Source organism: Pristiophorus japonicus, chromosome 19 (genome assembly GCF_044704955.1).
Source record: "Pristiophorus japonicus isolate sPriJap1 chromosome 19, sPriJap1.hap1, whole genome shotgun sequence".
Lineage (NCBI taxonomy): Eukaryota > Metazoa > Chordata > Chondrichthyes > Pristiophoridae > Pristiophorus > Pristiophorus japonicus.
The window spans coordinates 57,488,352-57,512,815 of record NC_091995.1 but is presented as its reverse complement, the minus strand read 5'-3'; the positions used below and the strand labels follow the sequence as shown (position 1 = coordinate 57,512,815).

Sequence of the window (24,464 nt, the reverse complement as noted above, 5' to 3'; positions counted from 1 at the left end):
GCGGTCCCACCGCACTGGCCCCTTCACACGACTTTAATCCTGCCCCATGATTTCCCTGTTCATCTAACTTCTTACTTACAATTACTAACTGGTCCTTTGTCACGACAACAGTGTCCCTAACTTATAATTACTTTATGCTGGGTCCACGAGATGTCACTCGGTATCACGATCCTGTGGTTCAGGTGTGTTCCCTACACCTACTTGATCCTGGCCATCACGTGGGACTAAGTCCTCTTAATTCCGGTGTTTGAGATACTGGGCCACCTACTCGGGTCGATCAACCGGCGTTCACCTCTAGCACCCCTACTTTAAAAACCTATTACTTTATGGTACCAATTCTTAAAATCGTGTCTTATCCGCTCAGCAGATCTCACTTGATTCGGATCTGTGGTCGAGTTTGACCGTCGACTTCCGGGCCACCGAATTTGTGAGTGGTAAAAGTTACTCACTCTTGTTGTGACCGCTCCGCCGTCGTCTCACCCGTGCCACAAGATCCTGCCAACTACGCCAAATGTTGGGGTACAAATCTATGTCAAAGAACAAGACTCGAGACACCCATCTGCTTTAAGTGGGAAAACACACAAGTTTAATATACGTATTTGGAGAGGTGGCCATGTCGGAGATCTATGCTCAGGTTCCACAACCCATAACCCCAGAACTTCCCGACTGGCCCAGAGTACCCCATATTTAAGCTTGCAAACTACAAGTGCGTGCGTCATCAAGGTTACAACAGAAGAATAGACATATTCCGCAAAAAGGTACATGAGACCCTGGTTTAAACATTCAGTTCCCCGTTATCAGCGGAAAAACAAGCAGATATCAGTAAAAACAAACATGCAGCTGTGTGCCCCCTTCAACGATCCCATATCTTGCTTCCCCTATCTTCACGACTCAGGGTCAGCGGATGTTGGAGTCTAAATGTTTTTCTGCCAGGCAGACGAATTCTGCTTGACCATTTTCCTTCCCCATAAGGCCTTATATTAGGTTCATAGCAGGAATAGCCAAAAAAAATCCCTCTACATGAAGCCAATAGAAATGTTGGCTTTTATTGCAAGGGGGATAGAGTATAAAAGCAGGAAAGTCCTGCTACAACTGTACAGGGTATTGGTGAGACCACACCTGGAGTACTGCATGCAATTTTGATCTCCTTATTTAAGGAGGGATATGCTTGCATTGGAGACAGTTCAGAGAAGCTTCACTAGTTTGATTCCTAAGATGAAGGGGTTGACTTATTGGGATAGGTTAAGCAGATTGGACCTACACTCATTGGAGTTTAGAAAAATGAGAGGTGATCGTATTGAAACATGAGGGGGCTCGACAAGGTAGATGCAGAGAGGATGTTTCCATGCGTGGGGGAATCTAGAACTAGGGGGCATAGTTTAAGAATAAGGGGTCGCTAATTTAGAACTGAGATGAGGAGAAATTTATTTGCTCAGAGGGTCATAAATCTTTGGAATTATCTACCCCAAAGAGCTGTGGAGGCTGGGTCATTGAAGATATTTAAGGAGTAGATCGCCAGATTTTTGAGCAATAATGGAGTGAAGGGTTATGGGGAGTAGGCAGGGAAGTGGAGCTGTGCCCAAGATCAGATCAGCCATGATCTTATTAAATGACAAAGCAGGCTCGAGTGGCCAATGGCTTAATTCTGCTCCTATTTCTTATGTTTTTTAAAGGTTGACGTATGGATTCAAACACAATCAGCATTATTTTTGTCTGACCCTTTTCCCGTTGATTAATTGGTCAAATATCCCGAATATTAAACTCCAGCCCAGTTATAGGGGGGAATCAATATCAGCAGAAAGAAAGCCCAACTGTCAGAATGGACATGATTCAGTCTGGGACAACAGCAGAATCCAAACCCTGCAGTCACTTGTGAACTTGCTGGTGTCTCTGCAGGTGGGATGACTGAGTGAATCCCTTCCCACACACAGTGCAGGTGAACGGCCTCTCCCCAGTGTGAACTCGCTGGTGCATCAGCAGGTGGGATGACTGAGTGAATCGCTTCCCACACTCGGAGCAGGTGAACGGCCTCTCCCCAGTGTGAACTCGCTGGTGTCTCAGCAGATGGGATGACTGAGTGAATCCCTTCTCACACTTAGAGCAGGTGAATGGCCTCTCCCCTGTGTGAACTCACTGGTGAGTTAGAAGGTGGGATGACTGAGTGAATCTCTCCCCACACTCTGAGCAGGTGAACGGCCTCTCCCCAGTGTGAACTCGCTGGTGTATCAGCAGGTCGGATGAGGTAGTGAATCCCTTCCCACAATCAGAGCAGGTGAACGGCCTTTCCCCAGTGTGACTACGCCGATGAACTTCCAGATCAGATGGGTAATTGAATCTCCTCCCACAGTCCCCACATTCCCACTGTTTCTCTGTGGTGTGGGTGCCCTTGTGTCTCTCCAGGTTGGACGATCAACTGAAGCCTCGTCCACACACACAACACGTGTACGGTTTCTCCCCGCTGTGAATGATGCAATGTTTTGACAGGCAGTGTAACTGGTTAAAGCTCTTTCCACAGTCACTACACTGGAACAATCTCACTCAGGTGTGTGTATCTCGGTGCATTTACAGTCACACTGATGTTTGAAATCTGTTCCCACAGACAGAACAGACAAACATTTCTCCTTCAACATTCAAAGGCCGATGATATTCAGTTCCTGATGAATCGAGTGATTCCGTCAGATCTTGATGTGATGTTTGGTTTGAGTTTCCCGTCTGCAAATCCTGCCCTTCTGAAACCCTGGAAAAGGAGTTTACAAAAATCATTACTGCAAGTACAGGACAGAAATTCACAACAGACAATTCTAGATTCTATGGAGCATTCTTTCCTCTCTTGTTCCTCCAAAGCTGTAAATTCCTGCCCCATACATTTCCCCCCTCCCTGTCATGAAATTCAAACACATCGCACGTCTAAAGGCAGCTTGTCCTCCGCTCCCAATTTTCATCACTAACTCTGGCTGGGTTCAGTTCTACACTCACTGGTTCCCGTTCCTCTCCTCCCCTGAAGGTGCTGACTCTGGCTGGGTTCAGTTCTACACTCACTAATTCCCCTCCCTCTCCTCCCCTGAAGGTGCTGACTCTGGCTAGGTTCAGTTTGTTAGCGTGAACCGTACCCTTAAGACAGCAATTGCCAAAGCCATAACTGAAACCGGGAAGGGATGGATGGACGTTCTACCCTGTATACTAATGAGACTTAGGGCATGCAGGCACCACGCACAACGAAGAAGGACCCATGCCAGGTCCCTGGATATTAAAAAAGCCTGTCTAACAGAGGGACAGGAGGATTTGGCCTTTATCAATTTGATCTAAGCAACCGGGACTCCTGAAACCGCGTGACTGGCCAGCACATTGAGGCAGGGAGTACCGGACCGTGCACAAAATCTATTAGGGATGGCGATAGGACAGTCGGTTAAAGGGGGACTTGGACTAGTCCCTTTTCCGAAAGGGGGGAATTGTTGTAGGGCATTAGGCACCTGCTGATTATATATATATATATACATGTATGTGTTTAAAATGGTAGCCAAATATAAAATGGCTGTCAGGGGGCTCCTCCAAGCATGATGGGAACTCAGTTAGTCAAGCAATGAACTGCTGACTGAGGCTGACTGAGTAATGACCCTGTGAGGCCTGGTACCAGGAATGTCTTGGATCAACAGCTTGAGACAAGATAACCATAACAAACTGTTATAGTGCCTGGTACGGAATGTCCTTAATCGATGACTCCAGATGGAGTGCTTAGCAACCATGTTGAGATAGCTCAGCAAGGTCATAGCAGAGCCCCCGAGTAACAGAGATAAGGGGGCCTGCATCACATCACAGGGTCATGAATCAGCCCGAGCTGACAGGAACCGAACATACAGCCCCCAGATGTACCAGGGGAATTCTATTGGGTTGAAGAAACCGATATGTAATCTATAATCGTTATGATTGGATTGTGTCCAGCCGATGTGGGCTGAGTAACTGGAATTAACTGCTGTAAAACATATAAATATTGATGGTTTTCTTTGTTCGACAGAGAGAGATGCCTGGACTTAGACCAGAGGCTTCCTCCCTGCCGGAATAATAAAGGCCGTTTTGGCGTTGGAACCAATCCCGAGTGTTCAGTGATTCTAGCGAGAAAACATTCACGCTAACAAGTTCTATACTCACTGGTTCCCCTACCTCTCCTCTCATCCCCTGAATGTGCTGACTCTGGTAGGGTTCAGTTCTACACTCACTGATTCCCCTCCCTTTCCTCCCCTGAAGGTGCTGACTCTGGCTGGGTCCAGTTCTACACACAGTCGTCTAGTGAAAAGGGATAGACATTGTTTCTGCCACTCATTTGTACAATGGGACAGTTTTAAATAGCTTGGTTACGGTAGACTAGACACTTTATGAGTCACTTTCTGGTACTGTGTTTCAGTGTGGGATTGAGAGGTGTGTATCGGAAATACCTGCCACTCACTCTCTGGTACTGTGTGTCAGTGTGGGATTGACAGGTATGTATAGGACTAGACACTGCCACTCATTATCTGCTACCATGTGTCAGTGTGGGATTGACAGGTGTGTATAGGAAATAGCTGCCAGTCACTCTCTGGTCATACATACCAGTTTGGGAATTGTTGACTATAGGGTAGATACTATACCTATCACTCTCTGTTACTGTGTGGCAGTGTTTGATTGTCAGTGGAATAAAATATATAGATACTTTAACTCCCACTCTCTAATATACCATGTGTCATTGTAGGATTGACTGCTGAATATGGGATAGACACTGTACCTCTCATTCTCTGATATTGCTATCAGTATGGGATATATTTGTTAACATAGGATAGATAGTGCATCTCTCAATCTCTGGTACAGTGAGGCAGAGTTGGATTGCCAGGTGAGTGTTGGATAGATACTGCCTCTCTCATTCTCTGATACTATGTGACAGGTGAGTGTTGGATAGATACTGCCTCTCTCATTCTCTGATACTACGTGACAGGTGAGTGTTGGATAGATACTGCCTCTCTCATTCTCTGATATTATGTGACAGGTGAGTGTTGGATAGATACTGCCTCTGACATTCTCTGTTACTATGTGACAGGTGAGTGTTGGATAGATGCTGCCTCTCTCATTCTCTGATACTATGTGACAGGTGAGTGTTGGATAGATACTGCCTCTCTCATTCTCTGATACTATGTGACAGGTGAGTGTTGGATAGATACTGCCTCTCTCATTCTCTGATATTATGTGACAGGTGAGTGTTGGATAGATACTGCCTCTGACATTCTCTGTTACTATGTGACAGGTGAGTGTTGGATAGATGCTGCCTCTCTCATTCTCTGATACTATGTGACAGGTGAGTGTTGGATAGATACTGCCTCTCTCATTCTCTGATACTATGTGACAGGTGAGTGTTGGATAGATACTGCCTCTCTCATTCTCTGATATTATGTGACAGGTGAGTGTTGGATAGATACTGCCTCTCTCATTACTATGTGACAGGTGAGTGTTGGATAGATACTGCCTCTGACATTCTCTGTTACTATGTGCCAGATTCTGATTGACAGGTGAGTGTAGGATGGACACTGCCAATTTCAATCAGTGCAGTGTCAGCGTGGGACTGACTGGTGATTCAAGGATAGATACTGACACTTTCACTCACTGATCCATGATAGGTAAATATAGAATTAATATAGTTGGTGTCTGGTATGGTGGATTTTACTCTGTATCTGTCCATCTCTGGTATGTGAATGAGGGTTTTACTCTGTATGTCAGTTTTCGATACGAGAGCGTGGATTTTATGCTGTACCTGTCAATTTCTGGTAATTGCCTGTGGGTTTCATTCTGTATCTTTCCATTCCTGGTGTGTGTGTGTGTGTGTGTGTTTTGTGCTGTATCTGTCCATCTTTGTTATGTGAATGTGAGCTCTACTCCATACCTGTAATTCTCCAGTATGTTCGTATTGATTTACTCTGTACCACCAATACCTGATAGAGTATTTGTTTTACTTTCTAACTGTCAATTTTTGTTATGGAGCTGAGTGTTTATGCTGAATCTGTCAGTCTCTGGCAAATGAGTCTAAGTTTTACTCTGTATCTATCTGTCTCTGGTATGTGAGTGTGGACCTTTCTCTGTATCCCTCCATTTCTGTTATGGGAGTCTGGATTTTATTCTGTATCTGTCAAGTTCTGATATGTGATTATGGGCCTTACTGTTTAGCTGCCAGTTTCTGCTTAATTGAGAGTGGGCTTTCCTTTGCACCTGTCAGTTTCTAGTACGGAAGAGAGTTCTTTACCCTGTACCTGTCAATTACTGGTAAGTGAGTATGGGCATTTCACTGTATCTGTCAATTTATGTAATGGGACTATGGATTTTAATATGTCAGCCTCTGATATGTGAGTGTGGGTTTTATACTGTATATCTCAGTCTCTGATATATATGAGTGTGGGTTTTATACTATATATCAGTCTCTGATATGCAAGTGTGTGTATTTTTCTGTAAATGTCAGGTTTTGGTGTGTGTTGAGGTTTAATCTGTGCTTCTCAGTTTCTGATATGTTAGTCTGGGTTTAAGCTATACCTATTTGTTCCTGCTACTTGATTGTGTGTTTTAGACTGTACCTGTCAGATCCTGCTATGTGAGTGTGGAATTTATTCTGTATTTGCCAGTCTCTGGTATGTGAACGTGAGTATCAATTTTACTTTTTATCTGTATTTCTCTAATATGTGAGTGAAGATTTTGCCTTCTACATGTCATTTTTCTGATGTGTGGGTTTTACTCTGCCCCTATCAGTTTCTGCAATACAAGTGACAATTCTACTTTCTGCCTTTCAGTTTTCCGATATGTGCACATGGGATTTACACTTTACCTGTCACTCTCTGGTATGCAAGTGGGGATTTTATTCTGTTCGTGTCACTTTCATATATGTGTGTTGCATGCTGTATCTGTCAGTCTATGGTACAGGAATGTGGATTTTATTCTGCACCTGTCATCTTCTGGTATAATCGGGGGGGTAAAATACTGAATGCGTCAGATTCTGAAACGTGAATATGGCTTTTGTTCTGTACCCGTCAGCTTCTAATATGCGAGTGTGGTTTATACTATCTGTTTGACATTTTTTCTAATAGATGATTGTGTGTTTTATTCTGTACCTGCCAGTTTCTAGCAAGTGAGTGTGGGTGTTTAATGTACCTGTCAGTGTGATCTGTTTCAATGGTGAAACAGCATCTGATTCGACTGCTCCATGTGGCTGTAAGATTCACAATGTGACTCTGCCACTTCGGATCTCTGTGGGACTGACAGATTCTGCTGCCCATGATAATAGGATTGAGGCCAGTTCTGTGAGTGATAATCTACTTACTGTGTGTGAAAAGGAGCTGCCTGCACTGTTCCTTGTGTTCCGGATGGAGGAAAGATCACATTTGTTCTGGCTGGGTAAAGAATTTTGCTCTGAGAATAATAATACGAGAACATTATTAATTCTAAGATATGGATGCAGGGGAGAATATGATGTAACTGAGGGAGCGACAATGTATCTCTCGATCACCAGCAACATGGTTCTGGAGAACTCAGCTCACCGAAACAATATAACCGGTCTTTAAAATATCTTCTCCCACACTCCTCTCTTGGTGCCTGCAATAGATGCACTTTGTGAAACTCCCCATATCCTCACTGTCAGGCTGGGTTTCCACTGCTCACTGTCCAAGAACAACAGACACGGTGAGATTGGAACTGAATCAGGAACATTCACGACTGATTTGGGGAAAGGCGGCAGCAATGATTTGAAAGAGCGAGGTGGTTTACTTTCTCCCTTACCTTACACTGTCCACACACAGTCCGAGAATGGCCTCTCCCTTCCCCCACTCACGCCATGGTCTGGAACTAGTTTCTGATCCACTCTCCGTCTTACTCACAGCCCCAATGGACCTAAACCAGGGACGTTCACAACTGGTTTGGAGAGAAAGAGCAGCAGATTGTAAATAGCAGATTCTGACCATTCTGCCTCTCTTACCCTGGACACACGCTGTCCACACACAGCCCGAGAATGGCCTCTCCCCTCCCCCACTCAAACCATGCACTGAGACTGGTTCTTGGTCCACTCTGCCCCTTACACACAGATCCCAACTTCCCCTGAACTTCCCCCGGACTCAATGCCAATCCCTGAGCCCAGCTGCGGACATGCTCCCAAAGCGCTGCGCTGCTGTAAGGAGGCTGCTGCTCGCTGCCTTACCCCGGGGCTGCGGTGTCTCCATTCCCGGCTGTTTTAAACCATCTTCTTCCGCTCACTGAGTGAGTGGCGATCACAGGCAAGGCTGGGGGAGGGGCGGGCGCATGCGCTCTTCTGCTCACTGGGAATCGACACAGGGGGCAGGGCTGCACCGCGCATGCGCAGCTCTCTGCACTAATTCAGCCTGTAATAATCATAGTGCACTTTTCCCAATTTACTTTTATCAGAATCTGAGCAAAGGAACTGGTCCTGGGGGGAAAGGACAGAGAATGATTAAAGCTGGGAGCCTTGTCCCTTCGAGTTGTATACAGACCTCCAAACAGTAGTAGTGATGTTGGGGAGGGCATCAAACATGAAATTAGGGGTGCGTGCAATAAAGGTGCAGCAGTTATAATGGGTGACTTTAATATGCACATAGATTGGGCTAGCCAAACTGGAAGCAATACGGTGGAGGAGGATTTCCTGGAGTGCATAAGGGATGGTTTTCTAGACCAATATGTTGAGGAACCAACTAGGGGGGAGGCCATCTTAGACTGGGTGTTGTGTAATGAGAGAGGATTAATTAGCAATCTCGTTGTGCGAGGCCCCTTGGGGAAGAGTGACCATAATATGGTAGAATTCTACATTAGGATGGAGAATGAAACAGTTAATTCAGAGACCATGGTCCAGAACTTAAAGAAGGGTAACTTTGAAGGTATGAGGCGTGAATTGGCTAGGATAGATTGGCGAATGATACTGAAGGGGTTGATTGTGGATGGGCAATGGCAGACATTTAGAGACCGCATGGATGAACTACAACAATTGTACATTCATGTCTGGCGTAAAAATAAAAAAGGGAAGGTGGCTCAATCGTGGCTATCAAGGGAAATCAGGGATAGTATTAAAGCCAAGGAAGTGGCATACAAATTGGCCAGAAATAGCAGCAAACCCGGGGACTGGGAGAAATTTAGAACTCAGCAGAGGAGGACAAAGGGTTTGATTAGGGCAGGGAAAATGGAGTACGAGAAGAAGCTTGCAGGGAACATTAAGACGGATTGCAAAAGTTTCTATAGATATGTAAAGAGAAAAAGGTTAGTAAAGACAAACGTAGGTCCCCTGCAGTCAGAATCAGGGGAAGTCATAACGGGGAACAAAGAAATGGCGGACCAATTGAACAAGTACTTTGGTTCGGTATTCACTGAGGAGGACACAAACAACCTTCCGGATATAAAAGGGGTCGGAGGGTCTAGTAAGGAGGAGGAACTGAGGGAAATCCTTATTAGTCGGGAAATTGTGTTGGGGAAATTGATGGGATTGAAGGCCGATAAATCCCCAGGGCCTGATGGACTGCATCCCAGAGTACTTAAGGAGGTGGCCTTGGAAATAGTGGATGCATTGACAGTCATTTTCCAACATTCGATTGACTCTGGATCAGTTCCTATGGAGTGGAGGGTAGCCAATGTAACCCCACTTTTTAAAAAAGGAGGTAGAGAGATAACAGGGAATTATAGACCGGTCAGCCTGACATCGGTAGTGGGTAAAATGATGGAATCAATTATTAAGGATGTCATAGCAGTGCATTTGGAAAGAGGTGATATGATAGGTCCAAGTCAGCATGGATTTGTGAAAGGGAAATCATGCTTGACAAATCTTCTGGAATTTTTTGAGGATGTTTCCAGTAGAGTGGACAAGGGAGAACCAGTTGATGTGGTATATTTGGACTTTCAGAAGGCTTTCGACAAGATCCCACACAAGAGATTAATGTGCAAAGGTAAAGCACATGGGATTGGGGGTAGTGTGCTGACATGGATTGAGAACTGGTTGTCAGACAGGAAGCAGAGAGTGGGAGTAAATGGGGACTTTGCAGAATGGCAGGCAGTGACTAGTGGGGTACCGCAAGGTTCTGTGCTGGGTCCCCAGCTGTTTACACTGTACATTAATGATTTAGACGAGGGGATTAAATGTAGTATCTCCAAATTTGCGGATGACACTAAGTTGGGTGGCAGTGTGAGCTGCGAGGAGGATGCTATCGGCTGCAGAGCGACTTGGATAGGTTAGGTGAGTGGGAAAATGCATGGCAGATGAAGTATAATGTGGATAAATGTGAGGTTGTCCACTTTGGTGGTAAAAACAGAGAGACAGACTATTATCTGAATGGTGACAGATTAGGAAAAGGGGAGGTGCAACGAGACCTGGGTGTCATGGTACATCAGTCATTGAAGGTTGGCATGCAGGTACAGCAGGCGGTTAAGAAAGCTAATGGCATGTTGGCCTTCATAGCGAGGGGATTTAAGTACAGGGGCAGGGAGGTGTTGCTACAGTTGTACAGGGCCTTGGTGAGGCCACACCTGGAGTATTGTGTACAATTTTGGTCTCCTAACCTGAGGAAGGACATTCTTGCTATTGAGGGAGTGCAGCGAAGGTTCACCAGGCTGATTCCCGGGATGGCGGGACTGACCTATCAAGAAAGACTGGATCAACTGGGCTTGTATTCACTGGAGTTCAGAAGAATGAGAGGGGACCTCATAGAAACGTTTAAAATTCTGACGGGGTTAGACAGATTAGATGCAGGAAGAATGTTCCCAATGTTGGGGAAGTCCAGAACCAGGGGACACAGTCTAACGATAAGGGGTAAGCCATTTAGGACCGAGATGAGGAGGAATTTCTTCACCCAGAGAGTGGTGAACCTGTGGAATTCTCTACCACAGAAAGTTGTTGAGGCCAATTCACTAAATATATTCAAAAAGGAGTTATATGAAGTCCTTACTACTAGGGGAATCAAGGGGTATGGTGAGAAAGCAGGAATGGGGTACTGAAGTTGCATGTTCAGCCATGAACTCATTTAATGGCGGTGCAGGCTAGAAGGGCCGAATGGCCTACTCCTGCACCTATTTTCTATGTTTTCTATGTTTCTATGAGATGCTCAATTTTGGACCATTCCATGCAGGGTGTTTCTCTCCATGAGCCCTTCGTCACAAAGCAATCCTGCAGAAACATCGGAGGGACGAGGGAGTGGAAGTGTTTGCTGGGACCGTGCAGGAGTTATTATCTGACAGAAACAGTCCGAGACCAGTTTAATTGGAGTAAAACACTCGGTCACTGAGAGTAATACCGAAGTGGATAATCAAGCAGCTAAAAGGAGGGAGGAACTTAATACAATCACTATCAATAATGAAGTAGTACTCGGTAAAATAATGGGACTAAAGGTGGACAAGTCACCTGGACTTGATGGCTTACATCCTAGATTCTTAGGAGAAGTGGTTGCAGAGATAGTGGATGCATTGGTTGTAATCTACCAAAATTCTCTGGATTCTGGGACGGTCCCAGCAGATTGGAAAACCGCAAATATAACGCCTCTATTTAAAAAAGGAGGCAGGCAAAAGCAGGAAACTGTAGACCAGTTAGCCTAACTTCTCTCGGGAAAATGCTGGAGTCCATTATTAAGGAAGCAGTAGCGGGACATTTGGAAAAGCATGTTTCAATAAAGCAGAGTTAGCATGGCTTAATGAAAGGGAAATCATATTTGACAAATTTGCTGGAGTTCTTTGAGGATGTAACGAGCAGGCTGGGAAAGGTGAACCAGTGGATGTGGTTGGATTTAAAGAAAGGCATTCGATAAGGTGCCACATAAGCGGTTACTGCACAAGATAAAAGCTCATGGGGTTGAGGGCAGTATATTAGCATGGATAGAGGATTGGGTGACTAACAGAAAACAGAGAGTCGGGATAAATGGGTCATTTTCCGGTTGACAAATAGTGATTACTGGGGTGCCGCAGGGGTCGATGCTGTGTCCTCAACTATTATAATCTATATTAATGACTTGGATGAAAGGACCGAGTTTAATGTAGCCCAGTTTGCTAATGATACAAAGATGGGTGGGTAAGCAAATTTTGAGGACACAAACAATCTGCAAAGGGATACAGACAGGCTAAATGAGAGGGCAAAAATTTGGCAGATGGAGTATGATGTGGGAGAATGTAAGGGTATCCACTTTGGCAGAAATAATACAAAAGCAAATTATAATTTAAATGGAGAAAAATTTCTAAGTGCTGCAGTACAGAAAGACCTCGGGATCCTTCTGCATAAAACAGAGTTAGTATGCAGGTACAGCAAGTAATCAGGAAGACAAATGGAATGGTGGCCTTTATTGCAAGGAGGAGAGAGTATAAAAACAGAGAAGTCCTGCTACAACTGTACAGTGTATTGGTGAGGCCAAACCTGGAGTACTGTATGCAGTTTTGGTCTCCGTTTTTAAGGAAGGATATACATGCATTGGAGGCTGTACAGAGGTTGATTCCAGAGATGAGGGGGTTGTCTTATGAGGATAGGCTGTGTAGGTTGGGCCTATAAACATTAGAGTTCAGAATAATGAGAGGTGATCTTATTGAAACATATAAGATAACGAGGGTTCTCAACAAGGTGGATGCAGATATTAGGGGAAACTAAAACTAGGGGGCATAGTCTCAGAATAAGGGGACGCCCATTTAAAACTGAGATGAGGAGAAATTTCTATGGAATTGTAAATCTATGGAATTCTCTGTACCAGAGAGCTGGGTCATTGAATATATTTAAGGCGGAGATAGATTTTTGAACGATAAGGTTATAGGGAGTGGGCAAGGAAGTTGAGTTGAGTCCATGATCATGTCAGCCATGTTCTTACTGAATGGTGCAGCAGGCTCGAGGGGCCAAATGGCCTACTCCTGCTCCTTTTTCTTATGTTCTTATGAGATAATAATCCTGGGACTGTTCACGGGGATTCCAACCCTCGGACTGTACATGGGGTTTCTAACGCTGGGAGTGAACAGCTCTGGTGCTTTGCTGCTACAATTGTCTGGGACGTAAACCGTAAGCTTAGCACTGAGCAGCGCCTTTAGGAGAGATGGTGAGATATCAGAGGTGTCCAGACTGAGAATAAAATAACTAAGTTGTTGCTTTACCCACGACAACCGGTTGGAAACAGACACTGAGGCACCTCACGTTGCTCCTGCGCCAAGATGACCGCGCATGCGCTTCGCTGCTCACTGAATCAAGATGGCGGAGGGCTGAACTTGTCTTCCTGTACAAAGATGGCCACCGTTATTCTGGGCCTATGACCGAGAGAAAGCCTTGAAGCTGCAGTCGCCGATATCCAGTTAGTAATCCGGGATTCTGGCGGGTACCAGTTGTTTATGAAATCTCCCCGGCTACCTGCTAGTCTATTGCTCTCCTCCGCTCCGCTGAAAAAGGGCTCTTGTGCGGAACAGACATTCACCGCGTTCGCTCCGCCATGATACGCACCGCGCATGCCCTAAACACCGCCAGGTCCTGCGCCTGCGCACTAGGACCCTGTAGTCTGAGTTCGTCGGGCGGAATGCTGCGCAAATAAGCCGCCATCGAAATGCCTCATCAGTCAATTGAACAGGATTTACTGTGATTGCAATGGGCACTGAATCATGCTCATTCTGGCAGTTAGACTTTGTTTCTGCTGCTCTTAATAACCCCTATACTTGAGCTGAAGAATGTTGTGTATAAATATTGAATAAATTAGCTTGTTTAAAACACCGTGTGTCGAATATTTGATTTCTCCATGATAAGAGGAGAGGAGATTAATTAATGTTCCCTTCCCTTCCATTTTGGGCCTTTTCTTACTCTAGATTATTTCACTTCTGACGCAGTTCATCTTTTACCACATCAAATCTCAAGCTTGTTTCGTTTGAGTATACGGCTTGTGGGTGTCATAGACTGAATCGGCGTGTCTCACTTTACACTCATTTGACGTTCCTTTCAACCAACCCTTGAAATAACTATCTTGCTTAAGACTAGAAATCTGTTATTTTCTGTATTGTTTAACGATTTTTGAATGCAGTTAGTAGAACTCCACACATACTGCATCGCCTTTGAAATGTTCTGATCTTTGTAATTGTCTTTGATAATTTTGCTTGATTATAATTACTTATTACTATCATACCTTGCAGTATTTCTTGCATCAAAATAATTGTTTGAATACTTCCTTTATCAAGTCTTTAACTCCTTCACTGATTTCTGTTTCCTCTTGTGGGGGAATCTAGAACTAGGTGGCACAGTCTGAAAATAACAGGTCACCCATTTAAAACGGAAATGTGGAGGAATTTCTTTTCTCAGAGGGTCGTAAATTTTTGAAATTCTCTACCCCAGAGAGCAGTGGAGGCTGGGTCATTGAATATATTTAAGTTGCAGATAGACTGATTTTTGAGAGATAAGGGAGTCAACAGTTATGGGGAGAGGGAAGTGGAATTAAGGCCAAGATCAGATCAGCCATGATCTTATTGAATGGCGGAGCAGTCTCAGTGGGTCAGATGTACCACTACTGCTCCTGTTTCTTATCTTCTTAACCTTGGTTATGGGCTGTGTTTAGGTGTAGGTTTAGGGGCTAGTGCTTGTGGTTTGTGGTTATTTGTTAGGATTGGGGTTGGTGGTTGGTCTAGTCAATAGGATATAAGGCTCAGGATTAACTTAGAAAGCCCTATTGGCAATATAAGTTTCACTGGACGTGCCATTTTCCATTTCAAGTTTTTAATCTCACACAGACGAGTCACAAAACAGGCTCACAATGTGTTCATTCAAGGAACCTTCTTTCCTTTGCAAATGTCATTTCCATCCTTCTTTCACTTCTCTACGTTTCTCACAGAAAATAAATTAGGAACATTAGATTTGAGGATTTGGGGAATAGACAGATACAGTTGTTGCACTGGTTACATCTAATCATAAGCCTGTCTGAAAAGGGCTTCTGACAATAATCTGCCACAAGGCCCCACGAGTCACCATGTGAATCCACCATCAGATCTTCATTCATTACAGATCTTTTGCCCCAACTGGAGATGCTTTCACCAGCATGACCATTCCCCATACTGAGGCTCTCTAATTCCTGAGTAAACAACGGCATGGACTGGTTAGTCCGAATGGCCCATTTCTGTGCCATATATCCCTTTAATTTTATAATCTTAGTGTAAATAGTCCAAGGATTTGGTGTCTCAGTGGCAGTGGTCCCTTCTTTGTCACAGTTTCAGTGTCCCTGGATTTGATGCCTCCGTGTTACTGGTCCCTGGATTTATAGTCACGGTATTAGTAAGTTTAAAGTTCTGATGGGTTTAGACAGGTTAGATGCAGGAAGAATGTTCCCAATGTTGGGGAAGTCCAGAACCAGGGGTCACAGTCTAAGGATAAGGGGTAAGCCATTTAGGACCGAGATGAGGAGAAACTTCTTCACCCAGAGAGTGGTGAACCTGTGGAATTCTCTACCACAGAAAGTTGTTGAGGCCAATTCACTAAATATATTCAAAAGGGAGTTAGATGAAGTCTCGGGGGATCAAGGGGTATGGCGAGAAAGCAGGAAGAGGGTACTGAAGTTGCATGTTCAGCCATGAACTCATTGAATGGCGGTGCAGGCTAGAAGGGCAGAATGGCCTACTCCTGCACCTATTTTCTATGTTTCTATGTTTCTAATCTCTCAATTTGGTGTCATGATGTAATTCGTCCTGGATTTGGTGTCTCATTTTACATGGTCCCTGGATTTGATGTCACAGTATACGTGTCCATGGATTTGCTGCCTCTGTGTAAGTGGCCCCTGGACTTGGGGTCACCGTGTAAGGGATCCCTGGATTTGATGCCTCAGTGTAAGTGGTCCCTGGTTTCGTGTCACAATGTAAGTGGTTTCTAAATCTGGTTTCTCAAAGTAAGTGGTCCCTGGATTTGGTATCACAAGGTAAGTGGCCCCTGGATTTGTAGTCACATTGCAAGTGATCCCTGGATTTTGTGCCTTACTCTGTGATCCCTGGATTTGGTGTCATAATGTAAGTGGACTCTGGATTTTGAATCACAATGTAAGAGGACACTGGATTTGGTGTAAACAGCACCTCATCACTGGAGCTGAGAGAAAACCGGCAGCCCAGCAACGTGTTCAGCACAGAATGATCCCATACAAATCTATTCCCAATTAACACTGCCCATATTAATTCAAATGTAACAGCACAGTGCCCGAAAGTAACTGCAGCCCCGCGTCTAACTTCAGTGAAACAATTCAAAATATTTTAAAAGAAAAATAAATCCCATCATAGTCCAACAGAGGCGCTTAATGGACATAAATTCCGTCTCATTCATACACCTCCTTCACCCCTACTCTCGAACACCCCCTCCACAACTAATCTATCCCCACTTCTCTCAAATACTCAACTCCTCTTTCAACCCTTCTCTCCAAACCCTTCATCCCAACACCTCCTTCACCCCTACTCTCTAAACCCCTAATCCCAACACCTCCTTCAGCCCTACTCTCCAACTCATCACCCCAACTCCTCTTTCACTCCTACCCTCCAAACTCCTCACCCCTACTCCTCTTTCATCCTACTCTCCAAACCCCTCATGCCAACACCTACTTCATCTCTATTCTCCAACTCTTCACCACAACTTCTTTTTCACCCCTACTCTCCAAACCCCCCTCACCCAACTCCTCTTTCACCCCTACAATTTCATTTTTAATATCACTTATAGATATCATTCACACTGGAGGTAAATCTCAGGAGCTTCTGTGTGAGGGTGAGGTGATCACTCGACAAATAAACTTGAAAATGACTGTGATGATGCATTTCCAGCTTACATGGGTGGGTTCAGTTCTTCAGCCACTGTGCGCAGAGTGAGGATACCATTAATGAGGTGCTGATTTTTTTTCTGCTGGTCACTGGGCCTTTTGTGGCCCAATAGGTTGAGCTTGGTCTGGCTCAATAGCGTAAGCCTGGGCTGACCCAATCAGGTGAGCCTGTACTGGCCCAATAGGATGAGCTTGTGTTGGGCTGGCCCAATAGGGTGAGCCCGTGCTGGCCCAATAGGGTACGCCTGGGCTGGCCCAATAGGGTAAGTGGCTGGGCTGGCCGAATAGGGTGAGCCTGTGCTGTCCTAGTGTCACCAGACAACAATCAGCACAACAAAGCTCTTTTTCAGGGGTTACTGACCTAGGCACAAACATGTGACCAATCAAACTGACAGATACCCTCAAGCCCCACTCACCCTTTGTCCCTGCACAAATGACCGCACATGCGCCGTGAGATTCGCCCTGACCAAGATGGCGGCTGGTGAGCTCGCTCCCCTGGTCGCCCTGCCCAAGATGGCGGCCGATGAGCCTGCTCCCTCCGCCGGGTACAACAATTACCGCCAAGAAGGCGTCAATAAAGTAATCATGAAAACATCACCGATCGGCGGCAAGAAACGCAGAAAGTCGAGGAAGGAGAGTTACTCCATCTACATCTACAAAGTGATGAAGCAGGTTCACCCGACACCAACATCTTCTCCATGGCTATGGGCATCATAAGAACAGAAGAACATAAGAATTAGGAACAGGAGTAGGCCATCTAGCCCCTCGAGCCTGCTCTGAAACTCAACAAGATCATGGCTGATCTGACTGTGGACTCAGTTCCACTTACCCGCCCGTTCCCCATAACGCTTAATTCCTTTATTGGTTAAAAATCTATCTATCTGTGATTTGAATACATTCAATTAACTAGTCTCAACTGCTTCCCTGGGCAGAGAATGCCACAGATTCACAACCCTCTGGGAGAAGAAATTCCTTCTCAACATGGTTTTAAATTGGCTCCCCCGTATTTTGAGGCCATGCCCCCTAGTTCTAGTCTCCCCGACCAGTGGAAACAACCTCTCTGCCTCTATCTTGTCTATCCCTTTCATTATTTTAAATGTTTCTATAAGATCACACCTCATCCTTCCGAACTTCAACGAATAAAGACCCAGCCTACTCAATCTATCATCATAAGGTAACCCCCTCATCTCCGGAATCAGCCTAGTGAATCGTCTCTGTATCCCCTCCAAAGCTAGTATACCCTTCCTTAAGTAAGGTGACCAAAACTGCACGCAGTACTCCAGGTGTGGCCTCACCAATACCCTGTACAGTTGCAGCAGGACCTCCCTGCTTTTGTACTCCATCCCTCTCGCAATGAAGGCCAACATTCCATTCGCCTTCCTGATTACCTGCTGCACCTGCAAACTAACCTTTTGGGATTCATGCACAAGGACCCCTAGGTCCCTCTGCACCGCAGCATGTTGTAATTTCTCCCCATTCAAATAATATTCCCTTTTACTGTTTTTTTTCCAAGGTGGATGACCTCACATTTTCCGACATTGTATTCCATCTGCCAAACCTTTGCCCATTTGCTTAACCTATCTAAATCTCTTGGCAGCCTCTCTGTTTCATCTACATAACCCGCTTTCCCACTAACCTTTGTGTCATCTGCAAATTTTGTTACACTACACTCTGTCCCCTCTTCCAGGTCATCTATGTATATTGTAAACAGTTGTGGTCCCAGCACTGATCCCTGTGGCACACCACTAACCACCGATTTCCAACCCGAAAAGGACCCATTTATCCCGACTCTCTGCTTTCTGTTAGCCAGCCAATTCTCTATCCATGCTAATACATTTCCTCTGACTCTGCGTACCTTTATCATCTGCAGTAACCTTTTGTGTGGCACCTTATCGAATGCCTTTTGGAAATCTAAATACACCACATCCATCGGTACACCTCTATCCACCATGCTCGTTATATCCTCAAAGAATTCCAGTAAATTCGTTAAGCATGATTTCCGATTCATGAATCCATGTTGAGTCTGCTTGATTGCACTATTCCTATCTAGATGTCCCGCTATTTCTTCCTGAATGATAGCTTCAAGCATTTTCCCCACTACAGGTGTTAAACTAATCATAAACTCGTTTGTGAACAATATTTTGGAGCGCATCGCGGATGAGGCTTCCCCCCTGGCCCATTACAACAAGCACCGCACCATCAGGTCCCGGGAGATCCAGGCCGCCGTGCGCCTGCTGCTGCCCGGGGAGCTGGCCAAGCACACCGTGTCAGAAGAGACAAAGGCAGTGACTAAGTCCACCAGCTCCAAGTAAAACTTCGCGCTGTCCTGAGAGAACAAACCTAAACACAACGGCTCTTTTAAGAGCCACCCACAACCTCTCTGAAAGAGCTGCACAAACGCATCTCCCTTTAGATTCAAATCACTAATTATTTTCTGAACAAGTGTGTGAGAATGTTTGCTTCTCCAGCTGTAGATTTAATTTTGAATTTTCAGATAACCGATTTTACTGTACGGTTCGACCTCAGTCGCTGTTTAATTTCCCGCCCTAAACAGCAAACACTGTCGCTGGTCGCTCTTTCCCTTTGCTCTCAGACCCGTTAATTTACACCGCCTGCCGACGATTTAGATGTTTGTCTTAGGGTGAGACTCAGAGTATAGCCACTTCGTTCTCTCTCACGCCCTTTTCAATTTGAAAGAAAATGCTAGTTAGGGGTCAAACCGTCTATTTACCCTGTAGTCCGAGTGTAACAACCTAGAATGAGAGTTCTTGCAGAGACCAAAACGGCGGCAGTTTGAATACTCTGTCCCTCTTTTTTCACAGAAGGACTCCCAGTTCTGGTCTCACTGCCGCCTTTGCGGTGGATCGATCGATAATAGAAACAAAGAAAATAGATGCAGGAGTAGGCTATTCGGCCCTTCGAGCCTGCACCACCATTCAATATGATCATGGCTGATCATGCAACTTCAGTACCCCATTCCTGTTTTCTCTCCATACCCCTTGATCCCTCTAGCTGTAAGGGCCACATCTAACTCCCTTTTGAATATATCTAACGAACTGGCCTCGACAACTTTATGTGGTAGGGAATTCCACATGTTCAAACTTCTCTGAGTGAGGAAGTTTCTACTCATCTCGGTCCTAAATGACTTACTCCTTACCCTTAGACTGTGACCCCTGGTTCTGGACTTCGGGAACTTCTGGACTTCCCAACATCAGGAACATTCTTCCTGCATCTAACCTGTCCAATCCTGTCAGAATTTTATATGTTTCTATGAGATCCCCTCTTATTCTTCTAAATTCCAGTGAATATAAGCCTAGTCGATCCAATCTTTCTTCACATGTCAGTCCTGCCATCCTGGGAACCAGTCTGGTGAACCTTGGCTGCACTCCCTCAAAAGCAAAACGTCCTTCCTCAGATTAGGAGACCAAAACTGAACACAATATTCCAGGTGAGGCCTCACCAAGGCCCTGTACAACTGCAGTAAGTCCTCCCAGCTCCTATACTCAAATCCCCTAACTATGAAGGTCAACATACCATTTGCCTTCTTCACCACCTGCTGTACCTGTATGCCAACTTTCAAAGACTGATGAACAATTACACCCAGGTCTCGTTGCACCTCCCCTTTTCCTAATCTGCCGCCATTCAGATAATATTCTGTCCTTGCGTTTCTGCCCCCAAAGTGGATAACCTCACATTTATCCACATTATACTACATCTACCATGCATTTGCCCACTCACCTAACCTGTCCAAGTCACCTGCAGCCTCTTAGCATCCCCCTCACAGCTCACACCACCACCCAGTTTAGTGTCATCTGCAAACTTGGAGATATTCCACTCAATTCCTTCATCCAAATCATTGATCTATATAAAGAGCTCGGATCCCAGCACTGAGCCCTGCGGCACTCCACTAGTCACTGCCGGCCATTCTGAAAAGGATCCGTTTATCCCGACTCTCTGCTTCCTGTCTGCCAACCAGTTCTCTATCCACGTCAGTATATTACCCCAAATACCATGTGCTTTGATTTTGCACACCAATCTCGTGTGGGACCTTGTCAAAAGCCTTTTGAAAGTCCAAATACACCACATCCACTGGTTCTCCCTTGTCCACTCTACTAGTTACATCCACAAAAAATTCCAGAAGATTGGTCAAGCATTTTTCGGATTTGTGGTCGGGCTTTAAAAGCGGCGGCCTGGAAGCCTGGCAGAGGCTGGGGCGGTGGCTCCCCCGCGTGAGGGACCGCAGAAGACTCGATTGAGCCCCGAAAGGTGTATTTCCCCTTCATAAATCCATGCTGACTAGGACCGATCCTGTCACTGCTTTCCAAATACGCTGCTATTTCATCCTTAATAATTGATTCCAACATTTTCCCCACTACTGATGTCAGGCTAACTAGTCTATAATTACCCGCTTTCTCTCTTCCTCCCTTTTTAAAAAGTGGTGCTACATTAGCTACCCTCCAGTCCATAAGAACTGATCCAGAGTCGATAGACTGTTGGAAAATGATCATCAATGCATCCACTATTTCTAGGGCCACTTCCTTAAATACTCTGGGATGCAGACTATCAGGCCCCGGGGATTTTTCGGCCTTCAATCCCGTCAATTTCCCGTACACAATTTCCCCCCTAATAAGGATATCCTTCAGTTCCTCCTTCTCACTAGACCCTCGGTCCCCTAGGAGTTCTGGAAGGTTATTTATGTCTTCCTTCATGAAGACAGAACGAAAGTATTTGTTCAATTGGTCTGCCATTCCTTTGTTCCCTATTATAAATTCACCTGAATCCGACTGCAAGTGATCTACGTTTGTCTTCACTAATCTTCTTGTCTTCACATATCTATAGAAGCTTTTGCAGTCAGTTTTTATGTTCCCGGCAAGCTTCTTCTCATACTCTATTTTCCCGCTCTTAATTAAACCCTTCGTCCTCCTTTGCTGAATTCTAAATGTCTCCCAGTCCTCAGGTTTGTTGCTTTTTCTGGCCAATTTATCTGCTTCCTCCTTGGATTTAACACTATCCTTAATTTCCCTTGTTAGCCACGGTTGAGCCATCTTCCCCATTTTATTTTTTACTCCAGACAGGGATGTACAATTGCTGAAGTTCATCCATGTGATCTTTTAAATGTCTGCCATTGCCTATCCACCGTCAACCCTTAAAGTATCATTTGCCAGTCTATTCTAGCCAATTCATGCCTCAAACCATCGAAGTTACCTTTCCTTAAGTTCAGGACCCTAGTTTCTGAATTAACTGTCACTCTCCATCTTAATAAGGAATTCTACCATGTTATGGTCACACTTCCCCAAGGGGCCTCGCACAACAAGATTGCTAATTAGTCCTTTCTCATTACACATCACCCAGTCTAGGATGGCCAGCTCCTCAGTTGGTTCCTCGATATATTGGTCTCGAAAACCATCCCTAATACACTCCAGGAAATCCTCCTCCACTGCATTGCTATCAGTTTGGTTAGCCCAATCAATATGTAGATTAAAGTCACCCATGATAACTCCTGTACCTTTATTGCATACATCCCTAATTTCTTGTTTGATGCTGTCCCCAACCTTACTACTACTACTGTTTGGTGGTCTGTACATAACTCACACTATCTAATAACTGAAAGGTTCTTTTCAAAGTCACCCACAGTAGCTGTGAAAAGGCTGGTTACTGTTCTATAGATCATAATTATCCCAGATCTAATTTAATATATAAAAATCTCTGCAATTAAGCTGGAAGTTTGCTGATCTCGGTTATAAATCGGTCACTTTCTGTTGAACATGTAGAAATCTAGATCGAGAAACACTGCCGCAGGTTTGCTGTTAGCGGATATTCAGTTCCATGATTCAATATAGAGAGAGACTGACTTCAGCGAAATACAAAACAGACCGGACTTGAACGCAAGACCGGCCGTCATTGAACACATTGTGTGAGCCGAATATAAACGGATGTTAAGAGCCGAGTGTAAAGGGAATGAGCGGTTGATGGGCTCAACGTTTCTGACTGAGAGTTCATTGGTTGGTTCAAAGTCCTTTTTAATGCTATGTGAGGCGCACATGAATGGTTTTCATCAAAATTTATTTCATTGACAATTATTCTCAGTTATAAAATGCTGCTGTTGCAAGCTCACTAATCATTTCGGACCTGACCAGAATCGGTTGCGATGGCCGGGAATCGAACCCTGGATCAACTACTTGGAAGGCAGCTATGATCACCACGACAGCACCATCAGTCACACATGCATTGTTTTTACGGACTAACTAGTTCTTGCGGCTCTTAAGTGGGACAAATACTATGTTTAGTAATCAGAATGTAAGCAAGGTACTGAGGCACTCTCCCTCCAATTAAAAATTATCACTGTGAATAGTTAACTTGCTTGGGCTGAGCCCTCACCCCATTTATTAGTTTTAAGCCCTTTTAGTTTAAAAAATAATTAACATATGATGAATGTTTTTTGTAAATTGACTAATTTGTACGACATTAACCTGCTGGAAGGCACTAAGCTTAGTTCAAAACTACGATCTCGTGACCTAAACTGTATTAAAACCAGCCTCTTCCTGTCAATTTCTAAAATGTGAGCGATGGTGGTATAGTGAGTGATGAGCTGCCTTCCAAGCAGTAGACGCGGCTTCGATTCCTGGACATCGCAATCGACGTAAGTCTACCACGCCTCGCATGCCAGAAATGATTTATGGTACCTTGCAGCAGGATTTTATAACAGTAAACCCGCTGCACTGTTCGTCGACAGTGACCAATTTATAACCGAGAATGTCTGTTCGGGTCATTTCTGATCAGGAAATTAACAGCTTAATTGCAGAGATTCAATGTTAATTTAGATCTGGGACAATTGTGATCCAGAGAACAGTAACCAGCCCTTACGTTGATACTGTGGGTGGCTCTGAAAAGAGCCTGCGAGTTATTAGATTAAATCTTGTCCGCTTTACTTGCTCTTGGACACATTTGGTTTTCTTGGGCAGCAGCACAGCCTGGATATTAGGCAGTACCTCGTCCCGAGCGATGGTCACCTTTCCCAGCAGCTTGTTGAGCTCCTCGTCGTTGCGGATGGCTAACTGCAGGTGTCTGGGGATGATACGGGTCTTCTTGTTGTCGCGGGCCGCGTTGCCGGCCAGCTCCAGGATTTCAGCGGTCAGATACTCGAGCACAGCAGCCATGTAGACCGGGGCTCCGGCACCCACACGCTTAGCGTAGCTCCCCTTCCGCAGGAGCCTGTGAATACGGCCCATAGGGAACTGCAGTCCGTCCCGGGAGGAACGAGACTTGGCATTGGCCCGAGCTTTACCGCCGGTTTTTCCTCTTCCAGACATTTCCACAATCCACAGGTTCAGAGAAAGAATGAGAAACTCCTCCCACATCTGCCTTTCTTAACCATCTGGAGGAATGTAGAGAGCGAACTTGTGATTGGTCGCTCTGTGGTGAATTTCATTGGTCTTTTCCGATAACCAATCACAGTCTGCTTAGCCCACTAATGAAATTAGGGTTGAAACTACTGTCTCCAAATGTCAAAATAACGATTTTTAAACTCAAAAACCACGCCAATATTTTAAAAATAGCGGATTATGTTAATACATTAACTATTAGTCAAAGATTTGCTAACACGTTTTAATTTATTTTGTCTATTCCATATATCCCTTGCAAGTTCCAGGCTGTTACAGTCAAGATTAAATTCGGGTACTGTTTCAAACTGTCTGT

The 24,464-nt window shown here is 44.9% G+C and overlaps 1 protein-coding gene across 5 annotated transcripts; it reads right to left on the bottom strand.

The window, feature by feature from the left end:
* Positions 1-566: 566 nt before the first annotated feature.
* LOC139230460 (histone H2A type 2-C-like) lies at positions 567-24,079 on the bottom strand. 5 transcript variants are annotated; one of them, XR_011587931.1, is made up of 4 exons: positions 13,108-13,441; positions 7,780-7,911; positions 7,542-7,661; positions 7,329-7,413 (listed from the first exon to the last, which is right to left on the bottom strand). XR_011587931.1 is itself a non-coding variant. In XM_070862285.1 (3 exons), exons 1-3 carry the CDS (start codon positions 24,077-24,079, stop codon positions 2,569-2,571), a joined length of 579 nt encoding a protein of 192 aa, XP_070718386.1. In that variant the 3' UTR covers positions 567-2,568. The 5 variants fall into 5 exon arrangements, 1 of the variants encoding a protein (XP_070718386.1); XR_011587934.1 differs by having other exon boundaries at positions 13,193-13,441; XM_070862285.1 differs by lacking the exons at positions 7,542-7,661; positions 7,780-7,911; positions 13,108-13,441 and adding exons at positions 567-2,737; positions 23,759-24,079 and having other exon boundaries at positions 7,325-7,413.
* Between the last annotated feature and the right edge of the window lie 385 nt (positions 24,080-24,464).

Bases quoted from the DNA above. Each gene is read 5' to 3' on its own strand.
- LOC139230460 (XM_070862285.1), bottom strand. From the start codon at position 24,079: ATGTCTGGAAGAGGAAAAACCGGCGGTAAAGCTCGGGCCAATGCCAAG. The intron at 7,414-23,758 runs GTACTGCCTAAT...TATTATTCTCAG, and splicing joins TGACCATCGCTCGGGACGAG to AGCAAAATTCTTTACCCAGC. The intron at 2,738-7,324 runs GTAAGTAGATTA...CTCCTTTTCCAG, and splicing joins GCAGCTCCTTTTCACACACA to GGTTTCAGAAGGGCAGGATT.